General features: G+C 37.7%; 1 protein-coding gene across 1 annotated transcript in view; it reads left to right on the top strand.

Moving 5' to 3' along the window:
* Window positions 1–20983, top strand: part of plxna4 (plexin A4) — a 222602-nt gene that overhangs the window by 179830 nt on the left and 21789 nt on the right. Inside the window, exons 18-25 of the mRNA XM_032590154.1 lie at window positions 2594–2830; window positions 3145–3291; window positions 4433–4667; window positions 4836–4978; window positions 7448–7716; window positions 15182–15248; window positions 16024–16170; window positions 16624–16809. Of these exons, the coding sequence (XP_032446045.1) occupies window positions 2594–2830; window positions 3145–3291; window positions 4433–4667; window positions 4836–4978; window positions 7448–7716; window positions 15182–15248; window positions 16024–16170; window positions 16624–16809 (1431 nt within the window). The remainder of the gene's footprint in view (window positions 1–2593; window positions 2831–3144; window positions 3292–4432; window positions 4668–4835; window positions 4979–7447; window positions 7717–15181; window positions 15249–16023; window positions 16171–16623; window positions 16810–20983) is intronic.

Below are 20983 nucleotides of genomic sequence, written 5' to 3'. Positions count from 1 at the left end.
TCATGTTTGTGTTTAGTTATGTTTTTCTTCATATTTAATGCTACAAATTGAATAATAAGCTGTCTGCACACCACATATTCCTGAACTTCTTTTGGATGCAGGACCAGTACATGAAATTAAAGTTTGTAATTTTAATCTTCTGAAAAGTAGGACAAGGGTTTGAAAGTGTTAATTTTAATTCACAAATTCCATTTATTTTAATTCAGTTAATTGCATTTTTAATTTTTTTTCTTTGCATAGAAAACTTTCAATGTATGCATATATTTGTGGCTTATCAATAGTTTGTGCATTTTTGATAAGCCAGTAAATTCGATCACATGGCATGCTGGAAAAGACTATTGTTGTGCAATGACCTTTCACAGACACAAATCTAGCCTAGAATAGTATTTCAATGAAATACATATTACAGCAAGCACAGACATCCCCATCGATGATGTCAGGATTCACAGTTCACATTAAAGTATTTTTTCAAAATGTTACAAATCAGGGGTTCCTGAAACACTTAAAATCTTAATGGGTATAATAGCATATTGCACCAATCTAATGCTTGAATAACGTAAGTGAATGAATTAAAAACAATATTTTGTTGTTGAGCTAAGATGTCTAAGCTAAGATTCAATAATTTCACAGCAAAGAAGGTTTTTCAATAGAAAGTGTTGCTTATTTTGTCAATATTAAGCTTTACAGACTTTGCAATCAGCAAGATTAAATATTTTAATCAGGTTTCACCACTACTAAAAAGCTTTTAATCACATCACTTTCTTGCAAACAAAAAGAAGAAACTTGCGACAATATGCCAAAAATAATATAACTGTAATCTGCAATTTTCTCACAGAAAGCTGGAGAAAGTCATACAAGAGTTTGTTTGATCTCACTGAAAGAAGAGGGGGACAAAAGGTTGTAATGCTATCCATCTTCATGGTTCATTTGAGCGTGACTTTGCAGCACGTTTAACATCTGTGCTCACACTCACATGAGCTGGGTATTGTGTCTAAAGGTAACTGTCGCCATCTAGTTTGCCTCACATCTTCCTGTTGAGTGCGACACTAAGATGGGTGTAGATGAGAAGAAAAAAGAAACGGAATCAGACATTTAAAATGATTTTAGTGACATTTCTCCAAAAACAGAAGCATTTTTCTCTTTTTCTCCCCTACATTCTGGTACCTGACATACCGTTGCATTATACATGTCAGTAATGTCCTGAAGACCTTGCAGGATTTGTCAAGTCTGATGTTCAAGGAGCCAATTACAGTGACAAGTAATAGTTTGAATGACTGCATGGCAGGGGTTATTGTGGAGATGTGAGATGTCTGTGAGGGAGACCTGTGCTGCAGGTTGATTTGTCAGTGTCCTGACAGGCAGAGAGGAATGGAGATGTAAGGAGGATATAGAAGGGCATGGGGCATTAAAGTGATAGATCAATCTGTCATTGTTAGTAAGACTCACTTTAAGTAGAATAAAGAAAAACTAAATATTTAAAATTGTTTCATATATCAAATGTGAGTCAACAGCTAAGACAAGTATAAAAGGACAGGACAAGAAAAGAAAATATAGAAATTTGGCTGATGTTGGACAAAGAAAGAAGAGATTGTGTCAAAAAGGAAAAGGGAAAGATCACAGGATGAAGTGAAGATAAGCTGGGGAGGTCTTTGTAGAGGCTAATGAAGGAAAGGTAAAACTCAGTTATCACTCCTGAATCTTCACACATCCTGATCTGATAGTGATGAATCTGCATCCTGTGTCTAGCTGTACATTATTTTATCACCACCTCTGAAATAAGACTCCAACAGGTTCTACATTAGACTTTTTAAAATCTGCCCTTTTTATTTGTAGGAGTTAAAGAATTGAACACCTGAAGTTGGAAAGAGTGTTTATCATGTTCAACTGAGCAATTCAAGAAATAATAAATGAATTAAAAGGAATGAATAGTGGCAAATTTCATATTTCTGTCTTTAAGATAAACTGTCAACACAATATGTAAATTAAACCACCTAATGTTTGTGGTATTCAGATATGTACCAAATTAAACAAACTAAATGTCCTAAGCATATTATGTTTTCAAGACTTTAGTATTTTTAAAGCTGGATTGATCATCAGTTAAAAAAAATTAAGTGTATTTTAATCATTTCAATATTTTGGGTCTGGTATCTTTAAAAATTAATACCTCAATTTCTGTTAGTATATTAGCAGTAAGGTGTTACAAATGTAATTATATTTAAATACATTGAAGTAAAACAATGTCTTATCGTGGTATATTTGATATGCGATGTTTTAGTTTTTCCTAAAAAAAAAAAAAAAAGCCAAGCATATGCTGACGTTTGAAGCAGGATTGTTAACTATTTATTCAAGAAATATGGCCATACTGAGGCACACATGTTTATGTAGAAGGAATCAGGGAAGATTATTGAAGCAGCCCATTTTACAGAGAGATTTTTCACAAACTAACTGAAACTAAACCAAATTGACAGGGAAAGAGGATTGTGTGAGAAGTAAGCAAAACAAAAGGAAATTATTTTTAAGACTTGTAGTTGTTGGGTCAAGAACATGTATATACCTGCAAACTTACATTTTTCTCCAACTTTGTGTCCTCAAGATGTGTCAGGTGCTGAGTTCCACAACTATGCAGTGTCAGGTCCCAGAACTGTCCATAAGCCTGGCCAGGCAGCAAGTACCAGAAAAACCCGATGAGTTTGGCTTTAAAATGGACGATGTGCAGTCACTGATGGCCCTCAACAACACCAACTTTATCTACTACCCCAACCCTGAATTTGAGCCACTTAGTCCCTCTGGTGTCCAAGAGCTTAAGCCTGGGTCACCAATCATACTAAAAGTAAGTCGATCAACATCTTCAATACACTTTTTCTTGTAAACTTTGATTTAGTGAATATGTTCTGTATGACAAATTGAGCTCACAGCATTTTTGTCAAACCTGTTTATAACAATATTGGTGTGTTGTGAGTGGTTTGTGTCTGAACTAGTCAGGACACCTGGAGCAAAATTCACTTTTAAAATATTAAAATAAACTTAACATCCTGTATTTCAAACTATATGTAATCTGAACAAAATTACTAGGTTTGACAATTGGCTGCATTGTTATTTTTTATAACTGAACACTTGAAAATAACGCATGAATTGTCTTTGCAGGGACGAAACTTTCTTCCGCCAACTAATAGTGGGAATGGAAAGTTGAACTACACAGTCCTGATTGGAGACAAACCCTGCATGTTAACAGTGTCAGAGAACCAGCTTCTTTGTGAGTCACCCAACCTGACTGGTCGCCACAAAGTCCTGGTAAGTGGTAATGTAGCATAAACTAATGTCTAGACTCTGCTGGAAAGGAAAACAGTCTTAGAAATCAATTGAAAGATTTAGAGACAGACATTCTCTGTTTTGCCATCTTTCCATTTGTCTGCTCTCATACTGAGCGTGGTTCTAATCCAATCAGCCACGTGGTTCCTGTTGGTACCCACAAGCAGACGAAAGACAAACAAATAACCCTTCAATAAGAAGAATTACAGCCAAAGCAAACTCAATAAAGATTCCATTTGTGGCTTTAAGAGAGACCACTTTGAGCAAAGCATTTCCTGATATTACCACCTGAACCCTGCATCGCAGGAAGATAAAAACACATCACAGTAAAATAAACAGGAGTGTGTAGACGCTTCCATCTATGACTCTCTCTGTAGTTTGAACTTCAGTTTGATCAATTGAAATATTATTTGTTAGAAGTCTAAACTTACAGGAAACATTTGGTGAAATCTTTTATATGTTTTGCATTCAGTATGAGATGTTTTTATATTCCACTAAAAAGGTAACTAAAGTTATGCATGGATGGGGCTCCATACAGCCTGGATATTATTGGTTAGGTCTGGATAGCAATTGAAAAAAAAAAACTACATGTTCCAATGTCTAAACATTTAACACATCTACTCGTCTGTTCATCTCAATCATTGTCCAAACTTACTTCTGTACAATGAGAAGCATCAGTTTGTCAATCCTACTAACCATCACTTTCTCCCTCAAACCACCTATATGTTTGTTCATACTTCTGTCCATCCAGTGATTGGACCTATTTGTTTTTCCATTTATTCATCTTACTAACCAACCAACCATTAGTTTGCCCAATTAGCCATTCAAACAACTAATGCTTTGTCCGTCCGTCTATCAGCAAAGTCTTTAGTTTGTGTATCCGTCCTTCAAACCAACCAGGATTTGATCCATTCATTAGCTCCAACTTTAAACTTTGATCACTGTTAAAATATCTCCCATAAATGTGAAGTGAAATTTTGTATGAATATGTTTATTATTGGCTATGAATGAGCTCTTTAAATTTTTGTCTGAAAAATGTGAAAGAAGTTTGATTTTGAAAATGTCTAGGAACTTTTTTTTAATAAAATTGTTATAACACATTCTTATATTTTTCTGTGACAAGGCACGTGTTGGCGGTATCGAATTTTCCCCTGGTGTGGTCCACATCACATCTGACAGCCCACTCAGCAGCACGGCGATCATCGGCATCGCTGCAGCTGGTGCATTGCTCATCTTTTTCATTGTGGTGGTCCTGATCGCCTACAAGCGCAAGTCTCGTGAAAGTGACCTGACTCTGAAGAGACTACAAATGCAGATGGACAACCTTGAGTCACGTGTGGCACTGGAGTGCAAAGAAGGTAAAACCTTCACATAAATCGACATTCCCTTATTTTATGACATTTGACTTGTCATCAATGTTATAAGCTTTGAATAAACAAGTTTTGTGTCAAGATAGTAACAGTTTCTTGGCTGAACAAATATACAACAGATATGTACATTGACACAAAAAGTTTGTCATTTTCCAGCTTTTGCAGAGCTTCAAACAGACATTCATGAGCTCACCAGTGATCTAGATGGAGCAGGAATCCCCTTTCTAGACTACAGGACTTACACCATGAGGGTCCTTTTTCCAGGCATTGAGGAACATCCTGTACTGAGAGATCTGGAGGTAATGGATAACCTTTGAATATTTGAGTAAAGTGTCTTTTAAAAAGAGATGATTAGATTTAAATTCTAGCACTGATGCTGTGTAATGAGTTTTAAAGACATCTTTTCAGTAAATGTGCTTGCTATTAAATTTGTAAAGCAAAATTTTTCAAGGTTTTTTCTGTACATTTTCAAGGGAAAAGTAGTTTTTCACTTTGTTTCCTTGACATAGCACATAAATAAATATGACTCATTTTCTTCAGTCTTCATCAACCAGCAGTGTAATCCAATTAGCCCTTTTGGAAATGAGATCAAAATGAGCAAACAAATTATCAGTGAGGTGGGTCGCGGTAGGTGAAATTAACGCAGATGTTGGCTGTTGTTGCTATCTCGTAAACAAAAGCCCTCTGATAGCTGACAGAAGAGGTATTTCAAAGCAAACAAGATAGACTTCAAATCAAAACTGTGAAATCATTAATAATGAAAAATGACATGAGATGGTAACTGGGTGTTTTTTTTTTCTTATCCATAAAACCAAATTAAAAGTCAATCATCAGGAGAAATGAAAAAATGAAAAAAACATGAAGTCATTTATCCTCACTGGTAACTTTGACTGACAACTATAATTGAACAGGTCATCTTGTTCCATTACAAATAACGATGGGCCCCTATTTCACTGGCTTCAGAGTTAACTATCACATCCCTGATGAGAATTTCCCACTAATAAGCCATATTAATTATGTTTTAATTGGCATAAATATCAAACTATATGAAGAGTATTATGTGGAAAAAGAGCATAATGGAAAAACTGTGTGGCTGTTGATGACCACCTAATTATTATTGATGCACCGAATAATTTAAAGCCAAGTGCTGATGGGGAGCTGTATAAAGGAAGATTATGGAGTTTTTCTTGAGTTAACCCATAGAAAATTCTTAGCACTAAAATATTCTGACGTTTTCTCTTTGTTATTGTTGTTTTTTACATTTAAAAATTAGCACATTAAATAGTACTCAAATAATTATTTTGCCTTTTTAAAATAGTCATACTCCTGGATTTTTCATTTCTACAATGCATTTTATGATGGATCAATATAAATCCATAGAAGAAAAATGGTAACTAGTTTATGAAATAGCTGATAAATAAAGTTCTAGAAATGGACTTTGCTCAACCACATTTTGCTGCAATTAAAGTTGGAGCCATATAGTGGTATCTCTAGCTTTGCACATCTATAGTTATGCTGGATGGAAAACGTCTGTTAACATCAATTTTGCAACAGATTCTCTTTACATTACTTTACTCTAAGCAAATTCCCTGTCTTGAAGTATAGCAACAGTGCAGCATGATGCTGCAAGCAGCAATATAGTGGAGATAATGTGTTGAGGTGAGGTAACATCTTGCATGTAGTGTGAAAAGTTAAATGTTTCTTTTCTAACATTTCCTTTCTACATTAATCTAAGAGATTAATTAGGTTTGCAGTGTTGTAATTTATTGTAAAATGCAATTTTTAAGTGTATAATTCATACACTGGTAATGGTATAAAAACTAATTGCAGGAGTTTTGACTATTAAGGAGGCAGAAAACCTTACAGTAATTTAAAAACAATGAAAACCCTGCACTCACAAACGACTAATATTCCAACACTTCCAAACACAGAAACACATTCTGACAAGCTGCATAAAATTAGACTTTCAACTGAACAATAGCTCCCGGCAGATTACAACCACCTCAAGGAAAAGGTAGAAAGACGGAACATATGTGGGCTGACAGCTGCATTTGCTGCAAAGCAATGCCGTCTTACCCAGAGTGCTACTGACAGATAAAAAACATAATCTCCTAAGGTGCTGTTTATGAAGAAATGGGGGGGAAAGACGCACATGTTGCAAGTTACAACTATAAACAGTGCTGGGATGGTGTGGGCTCAGATGAGAAGAATTCACAGTTCTGCACTGCCTTTCAACTTGCATTAATATGGAACACGGTGCCATCGAAATAATAAACACTCCCTACTGAGGCCTGGTGTTTTTTAGACTTTATTCTCAACCTTCAGATGAAACCTGACAAAAGCTTGAAAATGTTAAACTCCTCATCTCCCTAGGTTCCTGATTTTTTTTTTTTCCCCCTTTTCAGTCAGTTATTTCCTATTTCAATTGTTCTTTCCAAGGATTTAATTGCTAAGGCATGATTATGTAAGAAAATTGTACATTCATTCATTGGTTAGGATTATTTAAAACATGGCTTTCATTTGTTTCAGGTTTTACAAACGCAGCTGTAAGTGACCTTAATATTATGTAAATGAAGTTGCTATATTCCTCTTAAAAAGACAAAAAAAACTTTGTTTAACTTGGAGGACAGAGCGCTAATAATAAATTCAAATGAGTCTGTGACTAATTAGGTATATGTATCATTATCTTGAATATGCCAGTTTGAATCTGCACATTTTGCCTGCTTTTGAAATTTCTAATGCTTTTCATTTCTCTTGTTTTCTCCCAGGTGCCAGGTTACCGCCAGGAGCAAGTGGAGAAGGGGCTGAAGCTCTTTGGCCAGCTCATTAACAACAAAATATTCCTGCTGTGTTTTATTCGCACTCTGGAGGCCCAGCGTGGCTTCTCCATGAGGGACCGTGGCAACGTGGCCTCACTGATCATGACCGTGCTGCAGAGCAAGCTGGAGTACGCCACCGATGTCCTGAAGCACCTGCTGTCTGACCTGATAGACCGCAACCTTGAAAGCAAAAATCATCCCAAATTGCTGCTTCGCAGGTAATTAGCCTTCTCTAAGTGAGCGGACTTTGTAGGCAGCACTTCTTCACAGGTGGCCTCATTCCCACAGCTGACAAGAGACATTTATGACTTACTTTGTTTGCTTAATGCCTTAATTTTTCCACTGTTCCTCATTTGTAGAAGTTTAAATGAACTCATCATGAACACGAACCTCATAGCAATTTGCAGCTTTGAAATTATTTCTTTGAAATTTTCTTTTTTCTGGAGGGAAGTGATTGTACAACAACTTGAATTAATTTTCCACACTGGGCCACAACTTTACATACAAGAACAAATAAATACATAGAAAACCTTTATTATTAGATGAAATTATCTCCTGTCGATCCCCTCAACTTCACAGTTGATATTTGATCACAGAATTGGTAGAGTCCATTGGAATAGTTTGAAATACCTACATTATTAATCAAGAAAAGACATCATGATGTTCACCTGGCTCAAAACCCAACACACTAACCACAGATTTTAGCACCACTAGCTTTCCATATCATTAGCAAGAGCTAGCAGGTACCGCTCCTGGACACTTGCTTCTTCATGCTGTTTAAAATGTTGGGAAAAGTTGTATGAAATTGGAATTACAGTACTTAGTTAAAAAGCACACTTCAAAGTTAAAAAAAGTTAAATGTTATTTGTCTTTCAACATGTAAAGGTCACAAGTTGCTTCACAATACACTGATGAAAGAACCTAGTATAAAAACTATTTAGTAAACCAAAACCAGATTTAAAAGGCTCACACTGACTTCTTCCCTCATATTTCTAGTTATTGTGTGTCTTGTCTTTTCCTTTAGTATTTGTTTGGATTTTCCACAAGGATAGTTGTCAACAGCCGCTCTTTTCTCAGTCCCGTTGAGTGAAATTTGCTTCACAGTGGAGAGTGAAGGCGGTTTTTGCAAACTATGACAAGCCCAATTTGATGCGTCATGTATGTTTGGCACAACATCCAGTGTCACCATACCTGCAATAAAACATGGTGATTGCACCATCATGTTCTGTAGTTACTTCCCTCAACTGAAACTTGGGTTTGTTGACAAGATGGACAACACACAAGTCAGTTCTGACCCCAAACCTTCTGCTATTTTTTTAGCATCCCAGTGTGTCTAAATATAAATCAAAAGATTAGTTTCACCACAAGAGGTTATATAAGCGTCTGAGCGGCACTGCTGTTTTGTTGTTTGTGGGAAGGGATGCAGATGAAAGGTTTACAGTGGATATGTTAGCTCTCAGGAACCAAAGGCTACATATGCTTCTCAGTGTTCCCTATCTGTGACATGTTTGGATTAACTCCTGTGACCTTGAATCACTGGCTCAGAGTCAGAAACATCAGAGCGCATTGCTGTGCACATCATTAGCCAAATAATTATAATTAATTAGTAGCGAATCCAATTTCAAATTGCTCATGAGGAAAGAAAAACTCATTCATGAAATAAGGGGGGGAAAAAGATTATAAATGGCTCTCTGACACAATCACAGTCCTCTGTTGGATTTGTAGTCAAAGCCTGAATGGCATGCACTTGAACACAGCTCTGTATGTGATTATGCGTCCTGCCTGCGGTGTTTGGTAAATGTGGTGATTACGGTTACGTGAGTAAACCAGCTTCTTCATAGCTGTTGTTTATGGGGTTTGTGCGGGCGGATGCATACGTCTGAGCACATAGTAAATGTTTTTTTTTTTCTTTTTTTGCTTACAGGTTGTCAGTCAAGCCTCGACACCCCCAAATGATTTGACAGGCATGAGATAAATTAAGTTGTCCGTCGCATTTCAATTCAAATTCAGAGTCTCTCTCTGGCTGCAAACACTCATGTTTTCTGCCAATAAAGACAAATGCATAAACGCAACATGGAAAAGGCAGACAGGGCTGAAATTAATCGTGCTCACTGTGCTGTCCAAGAGACAGTGGGCATGTTCTTCTTGTTGAAGTATGTTTAGACTCTGAGAGGTGATGCAGAGAGATGTAGCGGCCTGTGTAGAAATCCTGATTAAAGTGCTTTGTAAGATTATTCCACAATTTTTGGTTTACTCTTTAAACTTACGGTTTGAAATCAAGATATGATTTGCACCAAACAGTGACTAATCAAAACACATTCTTACTGTAGCCATCAAGTCTTTTTGTTTATTCCTTCTTAAATGTGATAGCCTCGTCTAGTTCTAACAGATTAGCATATGAACATCATGCAAACTGATTTATTTTTTCACTGTTCCATTGCAAGTTTTGACTTTTATAGAGCAAACTTAACTCTAAAGCCACATGTTTTTTATTGTTAAGACCAGTAGCAATAATGCTTGTTTTAATTAATTGTGAATAGGAACTCACTGCTTTTAATACATTTAATTTATGCAATCAACCAACACAGAATATTGCACACTTGTTTTGCATGGTTTTCAAAAATGTCTAGAAATAAAAATCTAAACGATGTGATGTACACAGACACAGCTGACATCTGGAGGTAGGTACTCTGTCCAAAAGAGACCAAAACTGAACAGTTTGGTGTACATGCCAAATGATTTGTGTGGCACTGGCAGCATCATGTTGTGGGGATGCTTATCTTGAGAAGGCAAGGAATCTGGTCAGAGCTGATGTGGAAAGACCTAAAAATGTTATTCTCCATCCAATCGGACTGAACTTCTCCTGTTAGATACTGCAAAAACAAGTGGGCAAAATGTTCAGTTTGTAGATCTTCAAAGCTGTTAGACATGGGCTGACTGGCTAACTTTAATATCTATCAAATTTCTTCCTCTTTACAATCATGTTGGTTTATCACATAAAATCAAAATATATTGATGTTTTTGATTATAACAAAACATCAAAACTTTGAAAAGTTTTTGAGTATTAATTACTTAATGAAGTACTATAATTGCAGTCTGGTTCCTCAGCAATTGGTGTAGCCACAAAGCAATAGAGCAACTTCAGATGGCAATAAATGGAACAGGAGGCATGCCATAAAGAACTCAGTGAGGCAGTCAAGGACAGTAAAGACACTTCAAGCTTTGTTTGAAGTGAAGGAAGTTGAACGCCGAGGCATAGAGACAAGCTAGGAAGTCAGCCCTTTGATCGCTATTTTTCATGAGCCACAAGAGCCATGGTTGTGCTATTTCTGCAAATCTATTTCTGCATATTGGATGGAAATTAAGACCGATCAACAACCACGGAATAAAAATGCAAAGCACATTTCTCCTCCTTGATGACAACAGAGAGAAGAAAAACCTGGGGAAAATGCCAGCGCATGCTGACTGCACAGAAGGGAAAACACATGTTCACATCACATCCACACTCAGGTTGATTTCCCAATTGTCATACATATGATGGCGATGGCCACTGATCATATCGTTGCATCCCATTATTCCTCCTTAAATCTTCTGCTTCACCAACCCAGCATGAATTTCAGATCTGATATGGCAAGCTATGCCACCCTGTAGTCTGTGCTGACTGGTGTGTCCTTGGTTAGCAGATAAAAATAGCCTTGATGCATACACACAAACTTGAAAGCTTAAACAAGGGAGAACTCACCCCCTTTCTCTTATTTTTATCTGTCTTTAATTTGTTCCATGCCTGTTGCTTTCTCTCTTTTTTGTATTTGCTCATTTCGGTGTTACTTTCCTTTTCTTTCTGTCTCTGTTCGCTCTTCACAGCTCTCTTCCTGTCTGTCTAAGCTCATCACATGTGTAATGTCGGACCTACCTTTATGTCTCTTTCGCTGTCCTACACTCGTGCTCTCAATCTATATTCCCAGCCCTTTCCTCCCCTTCCCTGTTTTCTTGATTGCTAAATCAATGCTTAAAGTGCGCGAGCTCTGGCATGGGATGTGAGCACAGCTCCCAACTACCTCCTCTTCCAAGAAACGTGTGTGTGTATGCGCTTCTCTCCTCGCTCCACACACAAGCTCACATCCTTCCATCTGTCCCATCTCAACCTGTGCTGAAGCACAACCACCAGGCAAGCTAACTAACGAGAGCCTTCCACAACCATCTGTCGTATTGCTTCCTGCATTCTACTCCTTTAACTTCTTTCTAAGCTCCATCTCTCCATCTCTCTCGCTCTTCCTGTCACACAGAGCTAAACACCCTCCCCCTCTGCCTTAAGTTTTATTTGGCTGCAGTTTAGGCATCAAAATATTAGTTCTGATTATGGTCAAGAGAACCCAATATGCTTATGTGTTAATCACAGCATTACCCTCCAGCACAGAGACCCCATCAGCATGCAGGTGGACAGACCTCGCTGTAGGTCCATATGGATAATGTTGGTTGATAGAAAATGATTTTAGTCCTAATTTTTGAGTGTGAGAAATAAATAGATAACTGAGCACATGCATCAGCAAGAGAGTGATGGATAGCAGTATTTCCTCACTGTGAAAACATTGTGGCATACTGGATGACTTGCATTCTTCACCCACACAAAGCCAAAGTATGAAATGGAAAAAGTTGGTTTGGCATGCGACTGAAACCAATCCAGAAATTAAACTTTTAATTACCTTCTCTCAACTTCATTTAAATATTTTTAGGTTGGTGGGTCACTGGTATACACTGATCTACCAAGGCTTTAAATACTTTATTTAAAAAAAAATTGATGATCTGTTCCTGGGGATTGGCGTTCTTTTAAAGAGATGCAGGAAAATTGACAGTCATCTCCTACTCTATGCAGCATCTCATGATACAGCAGCATCTCTACCCCATCTGTCGTTGGGCACTGCGGGCCAGCTGGCTGAAAAAGGGGAGCTGCAGTTTTTCCTAGTTTGTGTGGAAGAAAAATCTAACAGCTTGGCAATATTTCCTGTTGGAAAATACATGGTCTAATTATCTCTACCAATCACTTTTATTACAGTACTGCTGCTTCAAAACGTCACTTGGCAAGCTATAAACAAGATGTCTGTTAAGCAGCTGAATTCAGACTGACTACCCTACTAATTAACAATAACAATAAATATAATTGTTAATTCTATATTTCAAATTCTCAAATTCAAAATAACAAAAAATAAACAAATTGCATATCCATGCAGTGTTCCATCTGTGACCCTTAGAAATAAGAAAACATTATTTAAAAAATTTAAATTGAAAGTATATTTACCAACAAATCTTTCTCAAAATTCTTTTATATACGGCAGTCTCCTCTAAAGAAATCTTTATTTTATTTTTTTCCCTACCCAGTGAAAATGTCTATTTAAAATGTTCTCTTTTACATCCAGTACGTATACACATTTGCTTTAGGTTAGTATAAAATATTATTTAATATTATTTATTCAATGACACACGCCATGTCATTTGCATCAGCACAACAAATGTTGGGCAAAAACAAAAGAGAAGCACAGAATATCCAGGGATACCTGAATCGTCGGATAACAATATGGTGTAATGTTAGCAATAGCAAAAATAATTGACACTTTTTATGTGAGAGTAAAATAATTTAGATCATTTTGTATTATTCTACCACAAAAAACCATGGTAAAATAAGATGCCGAAATAGCCTGGTTATGTCTTCCCTGCTTGAATCATCTAATCTACTATGCACACATGCAGTATTATACAAAATATAAAACCACAACACAGGAGGAAGGGTGCTATCTTTTAAATTTTTACTGTCTGATCCCCCACTGTCCCTCTTTAATCAGAGATACCTAAATACTCCCATGTCTCCTGGGTTCCAGATCCTTCCAAGCGTCCACTGGCCCGTCTGATTGACTGCCAAGTGGGCAACGCCTGGCCATGCCAACAAGGCACGGCAAATTTCAAAAGATTAACCCAAACATAGGTTGCTGTGTTTGGATTATTAGCTGAGGAGAGGTTGGGATAAGATTGTCTTAAAACGGTGTAATACCAGACACAAACGTTAGATGTTGAGAAGATCCATCACAGTGCTGATTTTTATCACGGCTCCCAATAGAGAGTGCTGAGTGAGAATGAGCATAAGCTAAATGGTGGGTGTGTGCCAAGGCTTCTTATTACTGCTGGGCTGGCACCCGCTGTCATTCGCACACACACACACACACACACACACCCGTGATAAAGAGTAGTGAGCACAGGGGCTAATTTTTGGATACGTACGCAGTGGGATTAATTTGTGCTTTTTGCACACAAGCCTTCAAGCTGCCACACACTTGTCTGGGCACAAAGGCAAAACAGAAAACACACAATGTCCATTGGAAGTGACTAAGTAAAAGGAAGTTAAAGAAAAAGAAATGTGGGGGTGAGACTCAGCCAAGCTATTTGTTCTTCATTCTCTTCTTTTGCCCTTTTACTGCTCCTTCCTTCCTTCCTTCCTTCCCTATGCACCTCCTCTTTTTTTTTTTTCCCATGCCTCTTTCATCCCAGACGGGCTACAATTGTGAAAATGGAGAGGATTTGGAAGTGTGCACGATTACATGATCCAGAATAGGGCAGCCAAATGGAAATGAGGGAGGGAGGAAGTCAGCAAGGACACATGAAAGAAAAGATGAAAAGTGACCTTGTTGACCCTTGGATCTGTGGATGGAGGAAAGGGCGGGACGGGCTGAATAAAAGTGGAGGCACAGTGAGAAACAGGAAGTTAATCCCCTCCAGGTGTTGTGCCAGCACTGGCGGGGGGTACCAGACTACCCCACTGGCACATCACGCTCCCCCCTCGTGCTGCAGCGTGGAGGCCTTTTTTTTTTACGAGGCAGACTGAATGGTGAAGGGAGGGAGGGCTGCAGGTGGCAGCCGACTCACTAAGGACAAAAACTGAACACACAAATGGGCACAATGGACACTAATCCTGAAATATTGATGTGTACGGTAGTCTCTCATTTAAAGCAGGGGCAGGGGTGTGTGTTTATTATTGCCCACATACTCCCGCTGCTAACCACGAGGGTTGCTGTCAAAGGATATCCGATCCTACCCTCTCCTTTTCGCCTCCTGCCACCACCGCTGTTGTTATTATGCATGCATATTAGTCATTCACACGAGATCAATCACACTGTTGGCCCAGGTCAATGCACGTGCACACACACACACACACACATTACTTTTGCCACACCAGTGGAGCATAGATGCCAGGCGGAGAAGGAGAGGCAGATGTATTCATTCACTTTCTATTGTGCCCGGATCGAGTGTTAGTCCAGTGAATAGGCGAGGGAGCGCCTGATAATGAGGCCAGTGTTATTACAGAGCCACTGCGGCCCCTAACAACATCAATCCACCGGGATCAAATAAAGGCTTTTAATTGCTTCGCCTCATATTAAAATCCCCGCCGCTTGTACACGAGCTGCCCTTGGCGTGCCTGAGCATAAAAGGCAGCCGAAAGATTGTCTGAAAGGCCATCGTATAGTGTGTGCAAATACTCTCCCAGTTCATGTTTTTACAGATACATTTGTCCAGAGAAAGCCTATTCATTAGCAGCTGCCGCCATTTTTATTTGAAGAAAATTTGACACTAATGTTGAATATTTATGATGTTAGTGCTGGGATCAAATCCTGAGCATGTACTTTGGTTTATTTGCAGGACGGAGTCTGTTGCAGAGAAAATGCTGACCAACTGGTTTACGTTCCTTCTCTACAAATTTCTAAAGGTGCAGTAACTTTTTTTTATCCTCAACTTCAACAAATGTATGCAGCACACAGTTCTGTCAAATACTTTTTTATTCATTTATTTTTTTAGTTTTTGCAAAGTAACTTTTTGTATCCCTGGGATTTTATGACATTGCAGTAAAAAAAATCAACATATTGGGTCTTCGTCTGCTAGACTATCACAAAGTATCATTTGGAAGTAGAAGGAAAATGAGCCCTGATTTTCTTGTTTCTTTACAGATAAATATCTAATAAATGTGGTGTGCATTTTCAATTAGTTCTCTTTATATTAATAGGAGTGTCAGGGGGAGCAAGTCTAGAAACTGATAATTTTTTGGAAAATAGCTCAAGCCATGCTAACACATTCATATGCTTTCGTATATAAAGTATATATAAAAAAATCAATCTACTTCCGGCTGTATAATTTCTGTGCTCTTGCTGGATGTGAACCACTGTTTGTTTATTTTATGGCAATGAGAAAAGAATAAGGTTCATGAATGCACAACCACTTCTGACTGAGGAACAGCATCTTGTTGATTCAAATGATTGTTTGCAACAAGAGTCTCCTTTGTGAACATTTCTGTTTTAAGTCTAATATTGGGGAATCTCTGTGTTTTACTTAATACTGGAGAAAAGAAGGACTAGAAACATTAACAAAAAGTTACTCCATTGTTCTAAATATTTAGTTAAAATTTTGTTCCAGGAAAAATGAGCCCATAAGTAGCTTTCTGAGCTATACCACTTCTGTGAAACTTATTTGTTCAAATGTTGTTGCAGGAGTGTGCAGGCGAGCCCCTCTTTTCCCTCTTCTGTGCCATCAAGCAGCAGATGGAGAAAGGCCCCATTGACTCGATCACAGGAGAGGCTCGCTACTCGCTCAGCGAAGACAAGCTCATCAGACAACAGATTGACTACAAGACACTGGTAAGGGATTCACCTGCCCTGGAGTACTGGGGCTAAAGGGAGATGCTTAATATTCTTTCAGGGACAGGAAGAGTGAATAGGGTGGTCATGGGTGGTCGGTCGTGAGATGTGCAAAGGGACACAGAAGTTGTTGTTTTCACGCTTGACATGCGCAGGGGGCACTAGAGTGGTGACCTCACTAGTGGCAAGAGCTGTCAAGAAAAAGCTGGGTTTCAATGCATTTATGACTGCACACAAGCTGAGAAACAACTAAGATTTTCCCTTCTGCATCCTCTTAGTCATTAGCTAAATCTCTGTTTTAGTCATCTCTACTGTGACTAGTGGCTATCAGCTCAAGTATCACAGGTTTTTGGTTTTGTTTATTTTCCTTTTGTTTGTCTTTTGGGATTTAGAATTGGTGGCTCTGCATATATTTCTTACAATGTGTCAATTTCATTCATGTTTCTGCTCCAGGTGGTCAACTGCATACATCCAGAGAATGAGAAAAGTCCAGAGATCCAAGTGAAAGTCCTAAACTGTGATACAATAAGTCAGGTGAAGGAGAAAATTCTGGATGCCATCTACAAGAACGTCCCATATTCACACCGCCTAAAGGCCTCAGATATGGACCTAGGTAAGAATCGTAGGTTTACTGACTTTTAGAAACTCTTTCTGAGAAGTACAAACAGAAATATAGTATTTCCCTTTTATTCTTTGAATGTTGATATCTTGGTTATAATGGTTCTAATATCTAAAAATGGTCTGTTACCAGACCAAAACTTTCAATCAATCTTTCACAATTTCCAGACTCTAAGCTGATACTTTTATTCACAAGCAAATATATTGATTTTTACTAACAGCTTTAGAAAGGCTTGACTGTTCTGTGATGAAGAGGACAGCACAAGCGTAAGAGTGAGATGAAAGTGACACTGAGAGCGACAACAAAAGAGATTCTGAGGAAGTGTGTGTCAGGCTGTTGAATTCCAACACTTTAGTGGTTTTAGCGCAGGAGGAAGATGAAGATAACAATCAATAGCGTTTCTTGGGAGGTTACTTTATGTTTTTGAAGTGGCTGAGCTACAGGAACTGTTGAGGGGAAAAAATATAAGCATTTCAATAAACATTAAAACCTTTTTGTGTAAATGTCTCATTTTAGAACCTACAACTTATAGACAAGTGAGGCTTGTATATATACTTTTTTTTTTCTTTTCAAAGTTAGTGAGTGCAGCTTATATTCATTTAGGCTCAATAGTACGGAAATTACGGTAAACTTCTATCACTGGTTGAGCCAGATGATTGATCACTAAATCATTAGAGGCAATTATTTCTTTCTTTAAAATCTGCCTTCTCTCATTATAAATAGATGTTTCTGACAATGTGAAAAAGACCTTTTAGTATCTCACATAATCAGCTGTTTTAAGTGGATGCTATTTGTTAATTAACAGGGATGGAATGATACTGAAGTGCTATGTTCTTGTAGCAGGCATTCTGTGGGTATTGACCTACTAATACCTACAGATTGTCTCATCAGGATAGATTGTGCTTTTCATGGCTTGATATTGCCAAATGTATTTTTTTCAATCTCAAATCAAAGATGGGCTGAGTGCATACCGTGGGGATTCTGTCTGTGAGACAGCTAAGTGGAAAAACTGGTTCATCCTTTTTATGACACTCTTGGAAAAAAAAAAAAACTTGATGGACCCTCTTGGGAAGGAGACATGGTTCTCTTATTGTGTTGTTGTTAAAGGGAATGAGGAATTTGGGCCACTCTCTCTAGGGTCTATTTGTCTGCATTTGAGCAAGCTCGCTAGAGAACATATGAATGAATTCTTTTTCCATCATCCTATACTCAAAGAATATATCCAACATGTTGACCAAGATTGGAGGAAAGTTTTTTTAATCAGGAATCCATTAATGCTCTCAGAGCACACGTGCCTGTAGGATTTTAATTTGTGAATGTAATTAGGATCTTAGTCTTTTGTTCTTTAGTGACAGCAACTATTTATTGAAAGCTGGCTTTATTTTAGATTTTTTTTGAAATACCAGTTATTTTCTTTATGTTTCAGAAGATAACTGGTCAACATGTAGTGCCAAGCTAAACATCTCCAACTCTCACTCATAGACATATACAGACTGATCACAGTGACTAAAAAGGTTAATGGGATTTGTGGCAGCCGTGCGTTGAGATAAATTGGCCAATAGCATTGTTCTCCTGAGTATTGTCTTTAATTCCATTGTGCTACTAGCTACTAATTTCCTCACAATACCATTGTCGTTTATTCCTAAGGACACCAAATAAGACTGTTTGTGATGCTTTTAAAAAATATATAAATATAAATACAGTGCCTTTCAAAAGTATTTCAACCTTTCAACCTGTCACCTTACATACCCAAATAATCTCAAATTTCATGGATTTCAATGGATTTTCTGTGATGTACCATTTTATGTACATTTGGAATATGTTTGTAACAAAGTGCAAAAGTGTGATATTGATGTGTATTGAATCCTCGTTACATCAATAATCCTAAAAAAATAGTCCAACGTGTTCTATGAAAGCTCTAGAGGTTTGGTAAAGAATAATACGAGAATACTCAGCATCATAGAGACCAAGTAACTCACCAAACACATCAGGGAGGTGGACAGGTTTAAGGCAGGTTTGAGTTATTAACCAGTCTCCTAAACTTTAATATCTTACAGAGCACTGTTCAGTCTATTACCAAATTGAGACTACAGCCAAACCTACCAAGAAATACCCATCCACCCAAATGGACTGGGTGGGCAAGGAGAGAGAAGTTAAGAAGCCCATGGCAACTCAGTAATGAAGAACCACAGCTTGGATAGAGGAATCTGTGAATTAGACCAGGCTTACTTTTGTAAATCTTGTCTGGATATGAGAGGGGCAAAAAGAAAGACATTATTGAAAGAAAGTCATGTCAAGTCTTGTTTCAGTTTCACCATAAGCCATTTAGGGGACACAGCAGACATGTGGTGGTGGGTGATCTAGGAACTAAGACCAAATTTAACTCTTTTTGTGTTAAAACAGAAACTGGTATTAAAAAAAACACTGAAAACACAAGGCCTTAAGGACTGGTTAAGTGCAAAGCCACATGTTAAAATGACCTACTCCACATATACATGGCTTTAGGCTTCTTTTTCTGCTTAACAACTATAAACCAAATTGCATTGATCTATCAGATAATATCCTAATAAAATACACTGGAGTTCAAGGAGAATTAATACTTTTGCAAGATACTGTATTTATGCATCTTGTTGCAAATATGTTATGGATTTATGTAAAGCAAAGTAAGACCTGCCATCTCTTCTTGTCAAAGCCCTCATTTCCTTGGCTTTGTTTGCTCACACAAACATACACTGACTCCTTCTGATTAGGCTGATTAGAAACCACCAGATTTGGGAACAAGGGGGATCTCAGTTTGCACTGGTTTTACCCTGTGTTTATCATTATTATTAAATCTTTCCTGCCATTCCTTTCGCTCTGAGCCTCTTCATTTGTTTACTGAGCCTTGACTAGAGACCAGAGCTCATTTGCATCTTTATAGAAAGATGTACTGCACAGACAAAAACAACAGGAGAATCTTTATTTCCTGCAGATTTTTTAGATGCGAACACAATTCTGGTGGATCCTCCAAAGACAGGCCTCATCAGGCAGCACTGTGATTGCTGCTTTGTTTTTCTGTTTGTGATCAGAATAGCAGATGACAATGGCCGACACAAGTGAGGAAACTCAGCAAGGAGCACAGACAGAATTATATATCCAGAAACCTCTTGATGCCTAAAAAAGAACAGAAGAGTCAGCTGCCTGACTCTTCTGTCTCTTCTGGCTGTTCTTTCCCCTCTCAAATAATGTTGCTGGAGTATTCGATCAAAGCTGCCATTAGTGTTGTGCTGATGCAGTACAGATGGGGAGGTTGTGTACATCGCCTACTGTTTTATGAAACAAAATGGTCGCCTTTACTGAAATGTTGCATTGTGGACATGTGGGAGCTAGATAATTAGCACATTTTAGGTGATAAAGGTTTCATTGGCCTTCAAAAACATTAATATTAACGAAATAAAAATTCAAAAGAAAAACCTTAGCATTACTAAAGCAGTGCTAGGCTAAAGATTCTTTCCAAAACATTCAAAGTTTTTATTTTCTTTGACCTGGTTTACCTTAGTTTGACCTTGTTCCCATGTTAGTCTTCTACCAAACAACAAACTTCAGCTCAGCGTTTGTCTTGTTTTCAGCGTGTTGTTTTTGACGCAGAAGACATTGTAAAGCCCCTCTGGATCATATTTCAAGCAAATCCCAATGTTGCTTTTGAGACGATAATAAAATATTTATAAAAAAATATAGTCTACAAAGTTACCTGTGGTACAAACTGGTAAAAACAAAACTTTTTAACCAAGAGATACAACATCATTCCCTTTTAGCACTCTACCTCCAAATATTGATTGCCACTTTGAACATCTCCTTTAGGATTTCATTTTTAGTTGTTGTGGTTGAAAAGTACTAGCTATTCCCAAAAGCAAAAGTCAGGCATTGGTACAAGCACCAAAATTCCCTCCTCCTCTCCCAAAGGCGGCCCAGTTTATCAAACAACATGGTAAGATTTGGTGATGTCTTGACAGATGGAGAGAGGGGAGATTAAAACCAAATCCTCCCAGCAGACAAAAAAAAGTCTTAACCATCAGCAAAGTGAGGGTATTTGGAAAATGGGGTTAATATTTTTTTACTATACTATGACGTCGAAAATGTCCGAAAAATGACATACTATATACTATGATGTCAAAAATGTCCAAAAAATTGACATAATTATACTATGATGTCGAA

Source organism: Xiphophorus hellerii, chromosome 17, assembly GCF_003331165.1.
Source record: "Xiphophorus hellerii strain 12219 chromosome 17, Xiphophorus_hellerii-4.1, whole genome shotgun sequence".
NCBI classification, from domain to species: domain Eukaryota; kingdom Metazoa; phylum Chordata; class Actinopteri; order Cyprinodontiformes; family Poeciliidae; genus Xiphophorus; species Xiphophorus hellerii.
Note: the sequence above shows the minus strand (reverse complement) of the source record. Positions and strands in the feature narration are given on the sequence as shown.